At 40.9% G+C, this 19,328-nt stretch overlaps 1 protein-coding gene across 4 annotated transcripts in view; it reads right to left on the bottom strand.

Annotated features, from left to right (window-relative positions):
- Positions 1–4,005: 4,005 nt before the first annotated feature.
- The window catches only part of LUZP2 (leucine zipper protein 2), a 324,235-nt gene continuing 308,912 nt past the window's right edge, over positions 4,006–19,328 (bottom strand). The window contains exons 9-10 of one of the 4 annotated variants that reach the window (XM_084632579.1): positions 7,343–7,423; positions 4,009–4,342 (exon numbers count right to left, since the gene is read on the bottom strand). In XM_084632579.1, coding sequence (XP_084488705.1) covers positions 4,238–4,342; positions 7,343–7,423 — 186 coding nt within the window. In that variant the 3' untranslated portion in view covers positions 4,009–4,237. Of the gene's footprint in view, positions 4,343–7,342; positions 7,424–13,883; positions 13,981–19,328 lie in introns of those variants that run through there. The other 3 variants (XM_084632577.1, XM_084632578.1, XM_084632580.1) reach the window with 3 other exon arrangements.

Below are 19,328 nucleotides of genomic sequence, written 5' to 3' on the forward strand. Positions count from 1 at the left end.
AAGGTGGAATCCACACTGATTACATCTCAAACAACCACAATTATTACAAGGTAAGTAACCATTCTTTCTTCTTTAACTATATATCCATGGTGAATCTCACTGTAGGTGACTGGCAAGCAGTGTCCCATCTGGAAGATGGAACTGTGGAGTTCTGACGGACCTAATTGGACGGTGATTGTAACACTGCCTTCTCAAACTTGGCATCTGACCTAGCAGTTAGTTCAAGAGCGTAGTGCTTAATGGACACCAAGGAGTTACTCTGCATAGCAACCTTACAGCTTTCTAATATGAATATGCTCCTGGAGTAGGCAGCGGATGTAGCTTATGCTCTCGAGGAGTGAGATTTAACATTTGGAGGGAGAGGCATCTCATCCATCTAGTAGTAGATTGATATTCACTATGTGATCCTTTTATACATCCTCTGAGAGGAGAGAGCTTGAATGTTCAAAGCACAAGAGATGATCACAAAAAGAGGAGTGCCAGATTGAAGGGGCTTTTTTAATCAACATAGTATAATAAAACTCCTGAAACACGCAGAATGTGGAGATTCTTCTCCCCCATTGTGGCATGGGCTTTGGTGAAGAATACAGGTAAGTAGATGGACTGGTTCAAATTAAATTCTGAAACCACTTTACGGATAAAAATTGGATGAGGTCTCAGCTCTGCTAGCTGAGGAGATGGCAACTAAGAAGACTGTCTTGAGTGTAACGTGGTGTAGGTAGCATTCCAAAATGAAATGGCTGGAATGGACAGCATTGAGATTCCATGCAAGCAGTGCTTTCTGCAACGTGGGTAAGTATGCAACAACCTCTTCAAGAATTTTGATATTGATGGTGTCATAAATATAAAGGGAAGGGTAACCACCTTTCTGTATACAGTGCTATAAAATCCCTTCGGGCCAGAGGCAAAACCCTTTCACCTGTAAAGGGTTAAGAAGCTAGGATAACCTCGCTGGCACCTGACCAAAATGACCAATGAGGAGATAAGTTACTTTCAAAGCTGGAGGGGGTGGGGAGGAACAAAGGGTCTGTCTGTCTGTGTGATGCTTTTGCCAGGAACAGAACAGGAATGGAGTCTTAGAACTTGTTAGTAAATAATCTAGCTAGAAATGTGTTAGATTTCCTTTTGTTTAAATGGCTGGTAAATAAACTGTGCTGAATGGAATGTGTCTTTGTGTCTTTTTGTAACTTAAAGTTTTGCCTAGAGGGATTCTCTATGTTTTGAATCTGATTACCCTGTAAGGTATTTACCATCCTGATTTTACAGAGGTGATTCTTTTAGTTTTTCTTCAATTAAAATTCTTCTTTTAAGAACCTGATTACTTTTTCTTTGTTCTTAAGATCCAAGGGTTTGGGTCTGTGTTCACCTATGCAAATTGGTGAGGATTTTTATCAAGCCTTCCCTGGGAAAGGAGTGTAGGGCTTGGGGGGATATTTTGGGGGGAAGACGTCTCCAAGTGGGCTCTTTCCCTGTTCTTTGTTTAACACGCTTGGTGGTGGCAGCTTAGGGTTCAAGGACAAGGCAAAGTTTGTACCTTGAGGAAGTTTTTAACCTAAGCTGGTAAGAATAAGCTTAGGGGGTCTTTCATGCAGGTCCCCACATCTGTACCCTAGAGTTCAGAGTGGGGAAGGAACCTTGACACATGGGATGCATGAAGACTAAAGAGAACTGATCAGGTGGATTCCATGCAGAGATTATTGCAAGGTGGACTTGATGGAACTGAATGAAAGCCCAGATGCAGATACAAATTTTGGGCTCTTAATATAGCATCTCAAAGGCAGAGAAGCAGCTGTCTGTAGCTCACAGTCTATGAGATTGCTTCCCTGCCTTCCAGATCCTATGTTCCTTCTCCCCACCTTACTTACTTTGCAGAAGCAGCTGCCTCCATCTACAGCTGGCCTGACATGGCAATACTGAAGTCGGGAGAGGTTTCCTAAATAGCTTGGCTGCTTAAACCATGGTGATAGGAGTATGGAGGATTTTGCTGCTCCTCTTGATCTATCACCTTCCCTTTCTCTGTATGTGGGGGGAGAGGAAATATAGTCTGCTTCCCTGCCTTCGAGATCCTATATTCCCTTTCCCCCACCTGTATACATATTGGTATGTCTGGTTTGGTTGGGGATGGACAGTCCATTTCTAAACACTGAGACCCTGAAGGAGGAGTCTCTGGTCTACTCCCAAGATTCCCTACTGGATGTTGGTGAGAAGGTATGCCCTGCTAATAGGGACGCTGAATAGATTTGTCCAGGGGTGGTGCTGATATATGATATTGGTGGTGGAAGGAAAGGTGCATGCATTGGTACTGATGAAGATCTCAGTATCAAAGACATTGCCACAGAGGATATTACTTCCTCTGCTGGTACCATGAGTGATTCTGTTGCTGGTGCCAATATAGGTACTGGAGTGAACAGTGTCAATGTCGTTGCTGGGCTTGTGTATTTTTATGCTGATCTTTGGCCACTATAAGTGGTTAGTGGTCTCCTCCCTGGAGGGCTGGTATTTTGACCTCTGCTTATGGGAGGACATAAAGCAGTGCCTGGAGTCATGCCTATCTCTATTCTGGACTTCCCTGCCTCTGTGAGGAGGTGGTACAGGTCTTTGGCCCCAAGGCTGTAAGTACGGTGACTTCAATTCCAAGACTTTACTCAACAGTGATTTCTTTTTGGTACCACTCTCCTTGTGTGCTGGCTGTTAAGGATACTTGCACAGGAAGACTTTCCGATTATCTCTTTTTCCTCTGGGTTTGATGTAACTCTCACAGATTTTCCCAAAAAGTGAAGCTTGAAGTGGGCATCTTGGGATTTCTATGTCTGTGCTGAGAACAAATTGCACATTGAGCACTTGTTCAGCGTATGCAACTCACTGAGACAGAATGGACAGCAGCTATAGTAGTTGGTGAGCAGGATTATGTAATTGCAAAATGGACAAGATTTAAAGCCTTTGAGTTCACCATCACGTGAGGACAAGGGACCAGGGTAGTAAGAAAACACAAGGAGAATTTTGTTTGTTTGTTTTTATCATTTAAATGGAAAGGGATAGAGAAACTAATCAGAGGAATTGATTTTGATCAAAGGGTTTCTGTCTTGTTGCCAAGGTAGGAGCATGAGGATGTGCATGGCACAAGCAAGGCCTAACAAACATTGCTAATCAAAAGATTCCAGTCTTGTGCATGAGACACATTCATACCTACTGTGGGATCCACTCTAACAAATACTCAAAGAAGAATTTGCACTTCCCCGTCCGCAGATTCACCTTTTCTTCTTCTTTTAGATCTAGCAGCTTGGCCCTGTTGCTTAAATTAACCTCAGCTGAATCAATTATCCAGATATTTATTCTCTGCTGGTTCCACTCCCAATCCTGCAGAACTGCTACAGAAAATGCACTCTATGCACAGCTAAGAGATTCTTAAGAACTACACAGGTAGCATGCCCCATTGCAAGCACTCATCAAATCCACTTTCTCTGTGTTTTGCCAATTATGATGACAAAGTAAGTTTTTACTCTTTTTCACTCCTGTTAGGGCAGCAGGGCCAACACAGCTATAGGAGATGGAGATGGATTCCATTCTGGCTTGTGCATCATCAGTAGAATTGTTACTTGGTTTCAACTGCAGAATTTTTATGTTGGTGCTGCATAAGCCACAAAGAAAACACCTTGAGATTCAGTTGAGTTTGTAATGGTTGCAAATAGGAAAAAAAACCAAACATCTTTTTTACCTGTTAACTGAATAGATTTGAGATGGAAGGCATTGAAAGGTGGTAAATATGGAATCCTATTGTGCCATGTACATAGTCACTCTTTCGAGTAGCATTGCACTTTAACTATGTAATTACTATTATTTTATGTTAGCAGGCTTTTATCCCCGTTTTGACTTCAGCCTCCCAGTATACAGTAAAGATAGCTAACAAACAGAACAGGCTAAGAAAAGAAAACGTCTGAATGGCAGTTCTTTACAAAACAGACTTATTTATAATAAGCAAGTTACTGATCAGGGCAGAATAATATTTCAAAAAACTGGACTGTATTACAAAACATATCTTCAAACATCCATTTCTGTTGGATTATTGCTGAGAGATACTAATTGGTCTATTTCAGAAACTAGACTAATTTACAAACATTCATAAAATAGTGAAAAAGTCGCATGCTTTAGAAACTTGATACATTATCATGCTTCTGGACTAAAAACAATATGAATACAATAGCAAATGAAGGACATTGTTAACATAGTTTAGTAATGTTTACAGTGCTTGTTCTTCTGTTTTATCTAACTCTTCATGCTTCTTCTCATTTGTCTCTGCTGATTTTTTAGCTTCAGGTTGAATCCATGCAGGGCTGTGCAACTTCTGTTAACCAACACAATGGGGAAAACAGAATCAATGTAAGTATTGTAATATTATGGAATGTTACACAGATGAATAGTGGGATACTAAATAAAAAAGGTCATCTTTCTCATCAAGAAACACAGGCCTCGATTTTGATCTCATTTTAAATCAATCCTGATTTAAATCAAGAATTACTGAACTGAGGAGTAAGTGAGAGGAGAATCAGGCCAACAATCTGTGGTCATCATATTACACTGGAATACAAGGAATCAACACTGAATGCTTAAAGTGCCATAGGAATAATGTGCGCACAGCTGTATTTATTTTTGCTAGACTTTGTACTGCTTTTGAAATAACTATAGTATGTCTGCTGAGTGCACATATACATGCATGATACATGTATATGTATACACATATGTATAATGTGTGTCTCTCTATATAGAGTTAATCTACATTCCATGAAACCTGTAGAATTTTTCTCAAAATACCAAAATTTTGATTGTAGAAACAATTGTATGAAATCAATTGCTCACCTTTTATAGATTTATTATTAGAGGATACTGCTAGGAAGATTTCGAACAACAGAATATCCTTCAACTGGTTTCTGATTGTCTGGTTCAGAATTCTGGTCTCTGCTAGAAGAGGTCCTAGCCATTTTGTTGACTAGGGTGAAAAAAAATGTTGATGCTCCCCCCACACCCTAAGTGGCAGAGGGGGAAAAAAACCAGCTGGTTAATCAGTGGTACAAAAATGGCTGGAGAATTAGAATGGAGCAAACCAGCTGAGCTGCCCAGAGGTACAGCACTTCCCCTCTCTGCTACAGAATATCTATGTAACTGTATTTTTATTGGACCAACAGATGAAGGGGAAGCAGAGTTTCACCAAATCATAGTTAAATCACACCTGGAGTTGCAGCTAGCGAGGGATGTTAAGAGTAACAAGAAGGGTTTCTTCAGGTATGTTGGCAACAAGAAGAAAGCCAAGGAAAGTGTGGGCACCTTACTGGATGAGGGAGGCAACCTAGTGACAGAGGATGCAGAAAAAGCTAATGTATGCAATGCTTTTTTTGCCTCTGTCTTCACGAACAAGGTCAGCTCCCAGACTACTGCACTGGGGAGTACTACATGGGGAGGAGGTGGTTCGGGACTATTTAGAAAAACTGGACGTGCACAAGTTCATGGGGCTAGATGCGTTGCGTCCGAGAGTGCTAAAGGAATTGGCAGATGTGATTGCAGAGCCATTGGCCATTATCTTTGAAAATTCATAGCGATCCGGGGAAGTCCCGGATGACTGGGAAAAGGCTAATGTAGTGCCAATCTTTAAAAAAGGCAAGAAGGAGGATCCTGGGAACTACAGGCCAGTCAGCCTCACCTCAGTCCCCGGAAAAATCATGGAGCATGTCCTCAAGGAATCGGTTCTGAACCACTTAGACGAGAGGAAAGTGATCAGGAACAGTCAACATGGATTCACCAAGGGAAAATCATGTCTGACTAATCTAATTGCCTTCTATGATGAGATAACTGGTTCTGTGGATGAAGGGAAAGCAGTGGATGTGTTATTCCTCGACTTTAGCAAAGCTTTTGACACGGTCTCCCACAGTATTCTTGTCAGCAAGTTAAAGAAGTATGGGCTGGATGGATGCACTACAAGGTGGGTAGAAAGTTGGCTAAATTGTCGGGCTCAACGGGTAGTGATCCATGGATCCATGTCTAATTGGCAGCCAGTATCTAGTGGAGTGCCCCAAGGGTTGGTCCTGGGGCCGGTTTTGTTCAATATCTTCATTAATGATCTGGAAGATGGTGTGGATTGTACCCTCAGCAAGTTTGCGGATGACACTAAACTGGGAGGAGTGGTAGATACGCTGGAGGGTAGGGATAGGATACAGAGGGACCTAGACAAATTGGAGGATTGGGCCAAAAGAAATCTGATGAGGTTCAACAAGGACAAGTGCAGAGTCCTGTACTTAGGACGGAAGAATCCAATGCACTGCTACATATTAGGGACCGAATGGCTAGGCAGCAGTTCTGCAGAGAAGGACCTAGGGGTGACAGTGGACGAGAAGCTGGATATGAGTCAACAGTGTGCCCTTGTTGCCAAGAAGGCCAATGGCATTTTTGGGTGTATAAGTAGGGGCATTGCCAGCAAATCGAGGGACGTGATCGTTCCCCTGTATTCGACATTGGTGAGGCCTCATCTGGAGTACTGTGTCCAGTTTTGGGCTCCACACTACAAGAAGAATGTGGAGAAATTGGAAAGAGTCCAGCAAAGGGCAACAAAAATGATTAGGGGTCTGGAACACATGACTTATGAGGAGAGGCTGAGGGAACTGGGATTGTTTAGTCTACAGAAGAGAAGAATGAGGGGGGATTTGATAGCTGCTTTTAACTACCTGAAAGGTGGATCCAAAGAGGATGGATCTAGACTATTCTCAGTGATAGCAGATGACAGGACAAGGAGTAACAGTCTCAAGTTGCAGTGGGGGAGATTTAGGTTGGATATTAGGAAAAACCTTTTCACTAGGAGGGTGGTAAAACACTGTAATGCGTTACTTAGGGAGGTGGTGGAATCCCCTTCCTTAGACGTTTTTAAGGTCAGGCTTGACAAAGCCCTGGCTGGGATGATTTAGTTGGGATTGGTTCTGCTCTGGGCAGGGGGTTGGACTAGATGACCTTCAGAGGTCCCTTCCAACTCTAATATTGTATGATTCTATGTTTCTATGATAGTTATACACAGGGTTTGGAAATTTTTCTCTCCCCTCCCCCCCAAAAAGGAACACTGAGTTTATAAGAATGGCTGAGCTGATTATTAGGGCAGTCAAGTTCTTTAAGTATTGTAATAGTTCCTAACAGAAGGCCATCTCAAACCACCAACTTCAATCAAGTGGAGTGGAAGTCTTCATTGTGATTAATGAGGAACTACCTAGAAATCACTGACTTAGAATAAGCAGATATAGTTCAAGGAATTTTTCATTTGATAAAGACACTTTTATAAAAGGGCTCAATTACTCGAAGACAGAAGTACCTGAAAGCTAGGATCTGTTTCTGCCACCTTGAAGTGAGGAGATGTTGAATTATTGTGCTTCCCCAAACAAGTCTTGCCAACCTGAAAATACAATCATTGAAACCATATCACTGTTACAAAGGTTTTGGGAAAAAAATCAGTGATTCTTCTTTCCTTCAGTAGATGGGGTTGACACTTATATAGCCCTTTTTATGTTCAAAGCTCTTTACTAACATTCTCCAATTTATCCTCACAACAGCACTGTGGGGCAGGTAGATAAGTAATTACAATTCCTATATTACAGATGAGGAAACTGTGGCAGAGAATTTAAGTAGCTTGGTCAATACCACAGAGAGAGTTGGAGTAAAAACTGGAATTAAGATTCAGGACTTCTCGATTTCCATTCCTTTACCTAAACCACTGGGTCATCAGTAGAACAATGGAATTGATCAACAGATTGAGTGGGAGGAGGGCATCTGGCTCTCTAAGTACAGAAAGTGCATTATGTCCAGCTCTTTAGGTGAACATGAGATGAGAGGGACAAATCAGCAAAATTTCTGGAAAGGAAAGCTGTGCCTTTGTTATCTATTAAAAATCCTTTGAGCATGTCAATAGAATAGTGAATAAAACAGCGCTGGTTGATATCATTTATTTGAAGTTCTTAAAGACTTTCTTACTAAAAGGAAACAACATAGTCATAGACTGAGAGGTAAAGGACTCTCTCATAGACAGAAAGCAGAGTAGAAATATTCACTCAATTTTCTACACGTCAAAAGTCTCACCTATAGTCTAGCCTGTTAAGACTGGCATTTATTATATTTATTCATGAGATGGAAAGGAAGTGAACAGTGGTGTATAATTGTTCAGGTTAGTCTAGGGAAAACCTTGAGAAGTTTAAGAAAGACCTAACAAAGCTAGGTGAATGGGTAGTGTGATGACAAATGAAATTTACTAAAGGGGCATAAAAAAAACCAAAAACTAACTAACAAACAAAATATTAAGTTGTGTTTAAAAATAGTAGACAATAATACTAAATAATTATTAGACAATTTTATAATTGACAGTTTGCCGTCACCTACAAGACTGAAATGTTTTGGTCATTTTGTCTCAGAAAAGATACAACAGAAATAGAAAGGATCCAGTGACAAAAGTTAGTAGAGGCTTGGAAAAACATTGAAATTGGGAAAGATTAACTGTAGAGAAAGGAATGGTTTAGAGCAGAGACAAGTAATGGAGGCATGATTAGGATTAATAATTGTTTTTTATAAGGGACCAATCCTTCATGCTTCATCTTACAAGCCAGCCATTAACTGATGTGGTTCTGGGGATAGGAAGAAATTTCTCCTATGGGCATGATATTCCAGCAGGTGTAGACCTGCTCCAGAGCTCCATGGCCCAACTGACTCTGTTCCTGCAGAACACTACTGGAAACCAGTGAGAAGAGGCAAGTAGGTAGTCGCTGAGGAGCTTTCCAGTTCTGTCTCCCAGAAGCAGACTCCAAGATTCCACCTTCCTCAGCCCACCTATAGGCCTCATCCAAAGCCCACTGAAACACGACTCCCATTGATTTCAATAGGCTTGGGATCAATCCTATCATAGTAGAATCATCATGATTGACATCAGGGGAAGCAGAGCCTCCTCTGATATCCCTGTTTCTCCCCACTGAGAGATAGTCAATACATTGAAGGGGTTCCTCTAGGTGGGCAAACTACGGCCCGCGGGTTGCAAAATGGTATGGAGGGCCTGGTAGGGAAGGCTGTGCCTCTGCCAACAGCCTGGCCCCCACCCCCTCCAACTTCCCACCCCCTGACTGCTCCCCTCAGAACCCCCAACCCATCCAACCCCCCCTGCGCCTTGTCTCCTGACTGTCCCCTCCCACGATCCCCCGCCCTACCTGCCCCCTGGGATCGCACCCCCTATCCAATGCCCACTGCTCCCTGTCCCCTGACTGCCCCAACCCCTATCCACACCCCCACACCCTGACAGGCCCCCCAACCCATCCAACCCCCCCACTCCTTGTCCCCTGACTACCCTCTCCTGGGACCCCAGGACCCCACCCCCTATCCAGCCCCCCCGCTCCCTGTCTCCTAACTGCCCCCCCCGAACCTCCGTCCCATCCAACTGCTCCCTGACGACCTCCTGCCCCTTATCCAACCCCGCCTCCCACCCGCCCCCTTACCATGCCGCTCAGAGCAGCAGGACAGGCTTATTGGAAAGCCTAGGAGATGAGTGGGCGCAAGCCGCGCTGCCCGTGCTGCTGTGAACAAGAGGGGACAGCGGGGGACACGAAAAAATTTGCCCACCCCTGCTCTAGGCACTTTCTCTTCAAAAAGCACCAGAGCCTGACAGCTCTAAACAGCTTTGTTAGCTAGGAATGAGGTCTACGGGTGTAACTGGTACAACTGGTACAATTTGATAAAACAATCACTTATCACTTTGTTTAATTATAATTTAATCTTCAGCTGCCTCTAGTGCATAAGGACTAGTTTTGAAGGACAGCAAACTATCTGTAGGACCAGATTCTCAGTTGGTGTAAATCAGCATACCATAGCAATGCCAATTTATTCCAACTCATGATTTCCCTTTCAAGTTCGGAAAAGGGAGTAACCTGCTGTTTTGATAGAGAAGAACTGAAATAGATAGTAAAAACTCATCATAATTTCATATCAGAATACTTGTTAAATGGGCCGTAACTCTAAAATCAATTTTATTCAAATTTTGGGTAAGATTTTCTTGTTTGCTTTCAAGTAAATATGGCAATTTTCAAGACAAACCAATGTTCTTAGGTTTCAGAAGGGTAAAAATAGGGTTTAAAATGAAACCTGTTTACAACCTTACCTAAGGTGTCATGAATGCTGTTTCTTCATAGTGCCAAAGCCCGATAAAACATTGTGTCTAGTATAATGTGTATGTGTAACTCTGTTAATATAGGATAGATGCACTGGAGACATGAATAATTTACACAACCATATTGCTATAAAATACCTTGAGTCATGGCATAGCTGCCATTATTTCCACTGGAATTGCAATGCAATTTACTGTGTTTTTATTGCAATGCACCACACCATATATCATGGTAACTCAGTGAATGAATAAGGCAAGCCTCCAAAAATTTATAGGTGTTTTTTTTAATTACCTGCTGTATGATATACCAAATGTATTTAACAAATGCTAAACACATTTTATTAAGTTACAAAGACTGAACATGATATTATGGGCTTTAGAGTATTTTACTGGATCTTATGCATTCATTGTTCAGCAGGTATATATAGCAGAATATTACTTCTCAGGAACCTTAATAAAGATATAAATTAATATACATATAAACATATTAACTCACAAAGACTTTGATACAAATAGCTTTGGGAAACTAAGGTGGGCAAGGATAAAGAATGTAGAGATCTACTCCTCTACGGGTTAAGCAGTAATCTGTCTTTGTGAATGCACATGAAAGGACAGGGATGTGTGCTAGGAGACTTCCTTCCCTGCAACACCCACCTTTCTCTATTAAGCCAATAGAATGGTGGACCAAAATATTAATCCCTGTGAGCAAGGGCTCCTTAGTCCTTTCTCTGCCAACAAGTAAATCATAGAGAGAGAGGTGGGTAGGAGGTAAAGTCATATTTCCTTGCACATGTCCCATACCCCATCCTGCCATCCCTTTCTCCCCCATAGAGAAATAATCTTCACCTCATAATCTGCACGCAGAACAACCATTGCCCATGAGAAGATGAATGAAAACACACTTTGCAAGAATGTTAGTGAAAATGCAAATATAAACAGATGAAAACACAGACAAATGTGAGGGGCAGCAGTGGGATGTGTTCAAGGCAGTGAGAACTAAAAGTTATCTCAGTTAATCCAGTGCAACTCCACTGACTTCAGCGTACCAGTCTAAAGCTATGCCTACACTAAGAGCTAAGGGTGTGAGTCACTTACACATACCCATGATAGCTCAGTGAATGCTCAGTGAGAGCTAGCACACATATGTGTATATGAGTAGGGGAATCACACCCCCAGTATGTAGTGTAGACATAGCCTAACTGAGGGCAGGATTTGAGCTAAAATTGTGCCAAAAGAACTACACTCGTTTTTCAATTCTAATCCAACGCACAGTGTCTCCACTTGACAAATAAATCTTAAAGGAATAGCTCTTTTTCAAATCTGGGAAGGCTTAGCAGTGATATCGAATGGAAACCTTCCAGGATGGATAGAGGTGTTTCATATTCATGGTCCCCAAGTCTACTGGGGTCAATGCTCAATTTCAAATTTAGGCTGGTATCAGGGAAATGAGGTTGTGCAGGAGCTGTTTTGCCAGCTCTACACCATTGCACGATCACTATGTACTAGTGTGGTCCCCAGGGGAGGGAGCAGTACTACACAGGGTCTGGGCCTCTATCCCAGTCTTACTACATCTTATGATGATTTTGAGCTTGATAAATATATTTTTAAAATCCATTTACCTCCAGGAAAGACTTTCTGGGATTCATAGCATATGTTCGTCCTCTCCCTCAACACAATCAGAGAAGTTCAGCAAGGTTATTAGGCTTATATGTGCAAAGAAAATAAACTCTGCATCACTAAGGGGAAAATGAAGGCAAGTCCACTTCTCCTCCCTTAGTTAACATCCATTTGAGAGCCCAACAAGCTCGGCTTATGTTTTAAGGGCCAATGTAAAAAAACCCAGAGCTATATTCTTCATGTTTTTCTTATTGTTTGTGACAGATGAATAAAGAATGTGGATGTAAGAAGGGCAGTACAGATGAAAGAGATGGACGAGATTGTACACTTGGGAAACTATATTAGTAAGCAAGGAAGATATGATTAAGCAGAGATGCTTTGATCCAGTTACAAATATTTGATGAACCATGGAAGCTGTTCTATGAAAGAGCAAAAATTCTGGGACATTAAGAGACACTTCAAGGCTAGTTAGTGTGACTAAAAATTGTGTTTTAATTTTAAGACCATGAAAAAATAACGATGCTTGCACCCCACTTTTCCAACATCTTCTTTTACTCTTGATATTTATTACAGCTCACTATATTTAAGAACACAAAGTCTTCCTGATGGTAAAAAGGATCACAACATTCTGAAATTCTAAGTCCATGGTGTCAGCCAACCTATAACCATTGGCAGTTAGCAGGAGACCGCTCTGTGGCAGGTTATCCTGTAACAGCTCACTGCAAGATTTCTTGCACCTTCCTTTGAAACATCTGTTACTGGCCACCATCAGAGATAGGATTCTGGACTAGATGAACCACTGCTGTGATCCAGTACAGCAACTCAAGTTCCAGCTCCATATTACAGTATTATTGGTACAATGGGTACGTTACAAAAGAGAGAGGTGCTGCACTTCTAAGAGGTGCTATTGCAGACAAAAGTCATGCCAGATACATATTTTATTAGTTTAGTTGACAATTCTCAATATGCTGCAATATGTGATGTTTTGGGATTTGGTTTATTATTATTATATTTTTCTGATAAAATGCAGACTTCATCAGCTTGGAAAACCTTTTGATCATCTCATTGATCGAGGTATATATTATCCTGATCCAGTGACATATTTTAGGCAAGCTTGTGGCTCTAACTCACTGCTTGCATTTGAAGTGAGGGTAGTGATTAAGAGGGAATGTGGTCTGGTAGCTGTCCTTACTGTACTCTTTTGGGAAAATGCAGCATGCCCCCCCCCCCCACTCCATCACAGCTCTGCTTGCTTCAGTTCCTGGCCTCACACTTACCTACCCTCATTGAGAAATCTAATTCCCTGGTTCCTGACCCCGGGGAGTGCCTGCCCCTGTATAGAGGTGGGTGGGGAAGGGCCAGGCAAAATCTAGACTAGGTGTGGCCTTGACAGAGTCTCCCCACTCCTGTCACTCTCCAGTTATTAACAAAATAGCTCTCACTACACTCCTTTGAGTTGGGTAGCTAAATATTACTATCCACACATTGGAGAACAGGAATTGGAGACAGAAAGAGGCAGAGTCTGGATTAGAACTCAAGCCTCTCCTATCTTTAGCTCATTCCTCTAATCTACACAGCCTTTTGGTTGTGCAGCTGCAACTTTGTTACTCCTCCTCAAATTCAAACAGTAATGGAAGACACAGTCAGAGGTGATCTTTCTCTCTCTTTCCTGCACATGTCCTTCCCCTATTTGATAGGTGCTGAGTTACTCAATCTACAGATATTTTACTAATGAGTGAACTTTACAGATTAACTGTGGGCAAATCCTGAACACCTTTACCCCACTGATAATCTGTCAAACTCTTGTTGACTTTAAAGTCTTTCTACTATAGTAAATTCTCTGATCCAGAACCTAATGGTAACAAATAATTTATTAACTGACTTGCATATGCTGTCCATTAACTTGGAGGCATTATGAAGGCCCCAATCCTTCAGGCCCCCGTATGTGCAGAGCTCTCATTGAAATCAGTGCAAGCTGCATATGCAGAGAACTGCACACTGTCTGATCCCAAGACGAAAACTTCATGGGAAAAGATGATCAATCAAGTTCATTTATTTGCAGACTATTCTAACCTTATTTTTATTGGTTTATTTTTTCTATACTTTTCTGTTTCAATTGTATATTTTTCCACAGCATCGCATTACAATTTGTCTTGACAAGAATTACAATTTTTATGACAGTGTGAGAATTCAGTTCTCTGCAAAAAAAAAAAGAAGGGTTATTATTATTTTTTCCTTCTAAACAACAGAACAATGCTTCCATGGGATGAATTATTGGTGAGGAGGGCTTATTTCAAATTTTCCATGTGAAGATTAAGAAAAATATTAATGATCTCTTTATTTTTATTTGTAAAATAAAGTATCGGACAATGCAATGCTTCTCGTGCCTAAAGCAATTCATTTTTATGTATTCTAAAGCACAAAGAATCTGGAATAATAAATATTAAAGCAGATAGACACTCAAGGCATGGTATAAGACAAAGTATTTATCCATCTTGATCAGTTTCATATGCAGTTTGACCAACAAAATATCTGCATGTGAGAATTCAACTGATGAAATATGCAGCTTGATCGGTGAAGTATGCAAAAATTTAACACCCATAGTATTCAGCTCACCCAGTGAATTATACAGCAGAGTTAGGGACATGCACTGCTGGCTGTGTAAATTATGGAAGTGGATCACCCAGTATGCATCCTCATTAATTTTTTAATAGAATAGTAAAATTAGGCATGCCTCTTGACTATTAAACTGTACAGTTTGATCTACAAACTATGCAACAATGTGACTATGAAGGTAGTCAGTTAAATCAGTGAAGCACGACTCTCAAAAAGAAAACTACATACTGTGTAGATGATCTAATCATGCAACTTGCTTATTAAGGTGGATCCATACTTGAATGGCTAGCCTATGCCACAACCTCCACACTGCATTTTTAGCATGCTAGCTAGAGCAGAGTTCGTGCATCTGTCTATTCAGACTGTGAGGCATGTTCCTAGCTGCAGTGTAGACAAGCCCTTAGTGTTAAAGTACCATAGAGTGTCAGTGGAGTTTAGCTGGTATAAAACTGATATCTATGAGATCAGAGTCTGATCTGGAATCTCCTGGTTTCACATTGCAGAGATAAAGTATATTTGGAATTTGGGTGGGTTTACAATCCCTGGATTTTCCTTGTGTTGTTGGTTCAAATGATCTGAAACTTCAAAGACGAAGTAGGTAAAATCTGCTAAATTTCACCTGGTTTAATGCCAAAACTCTCTGAAAGGAGAAATTTAAGTGATTTCAAGTCAAAATTATAAAGGGCCCAGATCTGCTCAAAAGTTCATCATCCCTTCCAAACTTTTCAATTATCTTGGTTTGACATTTGAATTTGTACCAAAAGCCAGTCAATCAAGTTTCGCGTGTTTTCCTGTTGTTTGCAGATATTTCACATTGATCTAATGATTAGAATGATAAGTTCTGCTCTCAGACTGGAATTACAATGTATTAAAATATGGCATAACTATGGTAAGGTACAGAACAGATTTTTTTCCTTTGAGAACTGTCCTGTATCATTAGCTAAATTAATATGAGGATGCACAAACGCCTTCTCATCAACTATTATAATGATCTACTTAAATATGTGGTGAGCCTCCAAACAGCTTATTAAAGAAGATGTAGTGCTAAATATATGTAATATATTTGAGTGTGTGTTTCCACTGGTTCTTGATTAAGGTATCCCTCCAGTTTTTCCACTCTTGTTTTAGCCATTCAGTGTACTGGTTTAAGCATGGAATATCAGGGTTGGGAGGTACCTCAGGGGGTCATCTAGTCCAACCCCGTGCTCAAATTGTTTTAACCCTTCATGACCTTTATAGTCTTTTTTTAGGCAGCATGGGACAATTGAAGTCAGATTCAGAATTGAGCAAGCCTGAAATGAAAATTGTGACAGTAACAATTTTACTTTTATCTTGTTACCACATTGGCTAGGAGCGTGGAGGCTAGCGGAGTGCTCAAAGCTTTGCTGTTAAGAATGATGCAAAAATTATGAAGCTAAATGCCATGGTTGCTTAGAAACATGTGTATGTTTTGGTCCAGTGCGCTCAATGTCCTTTGCCACTGAATGATTAATGAATTTGTTGTATTTGTTTACTGCAGGAACATAAAGGCAGTAAATAAAATCTGTACTACTTTTGTTTTTCAGAAAAGGCTGAGCAAGGGCAAACAAAAAGAGCTAGAAATCCAACAGAAGATGATGAATCTCAGCTGTTTAAATAAAGCAACATTTTATAAATTGCTTGATGTTATTTCTGACACCCTGCAATAGGTGATTCTAAATGTTATGTGTCATGTGCATAAGGATTTTCTGGACGGAAGAAGGTAGTAAATGACCTTTGGATGGTGCTTTTTTCTTTTTTTTGGGAGGAGGGGTGTGAAAGTTACAAATTGATAATATTCTTCATAATATTGTAATAGAAGGAGTCTACTTTCTGCCTGAAACATTGTTTAGTCCAGGATTCTACACTAGAAGGGCTTGCTATGCACTGTAAGTAAAAATACATTAGATGAAATCCTGATTCTCTTAAGGCAACAGAAAAAAATCCCACTGACTTCAATTGAGCCAGGATTTCACCGATAAACTCCTAGCGGTTTGGCCACTAGAAAACATCCTCTTGAATTTAATTGACAAGATTTTTCTTATTAAAGTGTTTTCTAAATGCCAGGGATGAGTAAAAGAAAATTGGTATTGGAGGCTGTCATAAATATTAAGGGAAGGGTAAACCCCTTTGAAATCCCTCCTGGCCAGGGGAAAGCTCCTCTCACCTGTAAAGGGTTAAGAAGCTAAAGGTAACCTCGCTGGCACCTGACCAAAATGACCAATGAGGAGACAAGATACTTTCAAAAGCTGGGAGGAGGGAGAGAAACAAAGGGTCTGTGTGTCTGTCTATATGCTGGTTTCTACCGGGGATAGACCAGGAATGGAGTCTTAGAACTTTTAGTAAGTAATCTAGCTAGGTATGTGTTAGATTATGATTTCTTTAAATGGCTGAGAAAAGAATTGTGCTGAATAGAATAACTATTTCTGTCTGTGTATCTTTTTTGTAACTTAAGGTTTTGCCTAGAGGGGTTCTCTATGTTTTTGAATCTAATTACCCTGTAAGATATCTACCATCCTGATTTTACAGGAGGGATTTCTTTATTTCTATTTACTTCTATTTTTATTAAAAGTCTTCTTGTAAGAAAACTGAATGCTTTTTCATTGTTCTCAGATCCAAGGGTTTGGGTCTGTGGTCACCTATGCAAATTGGTGAGGCATTTTAATCAACATTTCCCAGGAAAGTGGGGGGGGGGGTGCAAGTGTTGGGAGGATTGTTCATTGTTCTTAAGATCCAAGGGTCTGGGTCTGTAGTCACCTAGGCAAATTGGTGAGGCTTTTTACCAAACCTTGTCCAGAAAGTGGGGTGCAAGGTTTTGGGAAGTATTTTGGGGGGAAAGACGCGTCCAAACAGCTCTTCCCCAGTAACCAGTATTAGTTTGGTGATGGTAGCGGCCAATCCAAGGACAAAGGGTGGAATATTTTGTACCTTGGGGAAGTTTTGACCTAAGCTGGTAAAGAGAAGCTTAGGAGGTTTTTCATGCAGGTCCCCACATCTGTACCCTAGAGTTCAGAGTGGGGGAGGAACCTTGACAGAGGCAAACAGAGGTCCTGACTCAGGCAAAATCTCACTGATTTAAATAAACCAGGACATTAATATTGCAAGATGATCTAACTACTTGTAGCCATTGAACGTCCCATGGGGGAATAACTCTTTTTTTCCAACCTAATTTTCAAATGAATTCATTTCACCCTACCTATCTAGATCTAACCTGTAAATAAAATTGTATGTATATTCACTTTAGAAATTACATACATTAATTAATATGAACACATATAAGCCATAAACAAAAACTGCAGCAGGAGTAACAAATTAAAAATAATCAAAGTATTTGGCCATAAGGATTGCAGGGTGGGAGGGAAAGCTGATATATTTGACAAGCCCTTTACCTTCTCTCTCTTTTTCTTTAGAAGTCTAAAATACCAAATGTTCTTCTACGGTAGTCAGTCATTAGAAGAGTAACCCTTCTACAAAATAAATTGAATCTTGTTTATCAGATAAACAATTAAGGGATTTTTCCACCACTCTAAGAAAAGAGTTGCTGAAGGTTTCTTAGCAACATCTTGATTCTGACCATATTCATTAAGTCCCGTTTTTAACTCAGTTTCAACCCTTATTTTATTTTTTTTAAATAAATGGCATAACTTGTCTTGCATCTCTGACCACCTTAATTGTACTTTGGCCACTGGGACATAATATTTAAAAAAATCTGACCATCTTCAAATATTTCCTATTAAAAAAACAACAACGACAAAGAAACATAGAAATAAAGTAAAACCAGCAAGCAAGCAAACCTGGAGAAAAAAGGTACTGTTCTTCTTCCCAAACTTGGAATTTACTCAAAATGACACAGGTCAGAAATGGAGACAAGAGATTGTCCTATTGACAAGAGGAAGTACTCAACTTTCCAACAGGTCAGTACTTGCTTCTAGTTCTGAAAAGTCCTGAGATATCACTCCTTAAAACAACATTTTGGAAACTTTTTTTTAAAGAAGGAGAGGGATTTTAAGTCTTTTTTCAGATTTCTAAAAATGTCAAATTATAGTTTCTCTCCCTCCTGTGAAGCTGGACTCAAGACAACTGAGGCATCACCTTCCCTGGGGGACTGTACCTTGATGCAGTGGATCAGCTTGTGTGTGTCTATGACCTTGAGAGCTATGTTGGCAAGAGTTTTAATGCCTGGTAGGGCCACCCAAACTGGACAGACCAAAGTCTGGGATCAAATAAAAAGCAGTCCACTGGCCCTCCAGAAAGGGAGGAAATACAAATAAGGCAAAAGGGAGAAACCTCTAATGAATACGCATTAGGCATAGTGGTGTCAGCATAACACATTATAAAGTTGTACCCCAGTCCGTGTGTTTTGCGAGGGAGAGATACAGCCCTTGGGAGATGCCAGGATGATGACCACTGGTGATGGTTATGATCAACAGCTCGATGTCTAGTTGGCAGCCGGTATCAAACGGAGTGCTCCAGTGGTCGGTCCTGGGGCTGGTTTTGTTCAACATCTTTATTAATGATCTGGATGATGGGATGAATTGCACCCTCCACAAGTTCGCAGATGACAGTAAGCTGGGGGGCGAGGTAGATATGCTGGAGGGTAGGGATAGGGTCCAGAGTGTCTGAGACAAATTGGATGATTGGGCCAAAAGAAATCTGAGGAGGTTCAACAAGGACAAGTGCAGAGTCCTGCACTTAGGACAGAAGAATCCCATGCACAGCTACTAGCTGGGGACCGACTGGCTAAGCAGCAGTTCTGCAGAAAAGGCCCCGCGGATTACAGTGGATGAGAAGCTGGCTATGAGTCAGCAGTGTGCCCTTGTTGCCAAGAAGGCCAATGGCATATTGGGCTGTATTAGTAGGAGCATTGCCAGCAGATGGAGTGAAGTGATTATTCCCTTCTATTCGGCACTGG

This window comes from Lepidochelys olivacea (assembly GCF_965140295.1).
Source record: "Lepidochelys olivacea isolate rLepOli2 genome assembly, chromosome: 6".
Taxonomy (NCBI): Eukaryota; Metazoa; Chordata; order Testudines; family Cheloniidae; genus Lepidochelys; species Lepidochelys olivacea.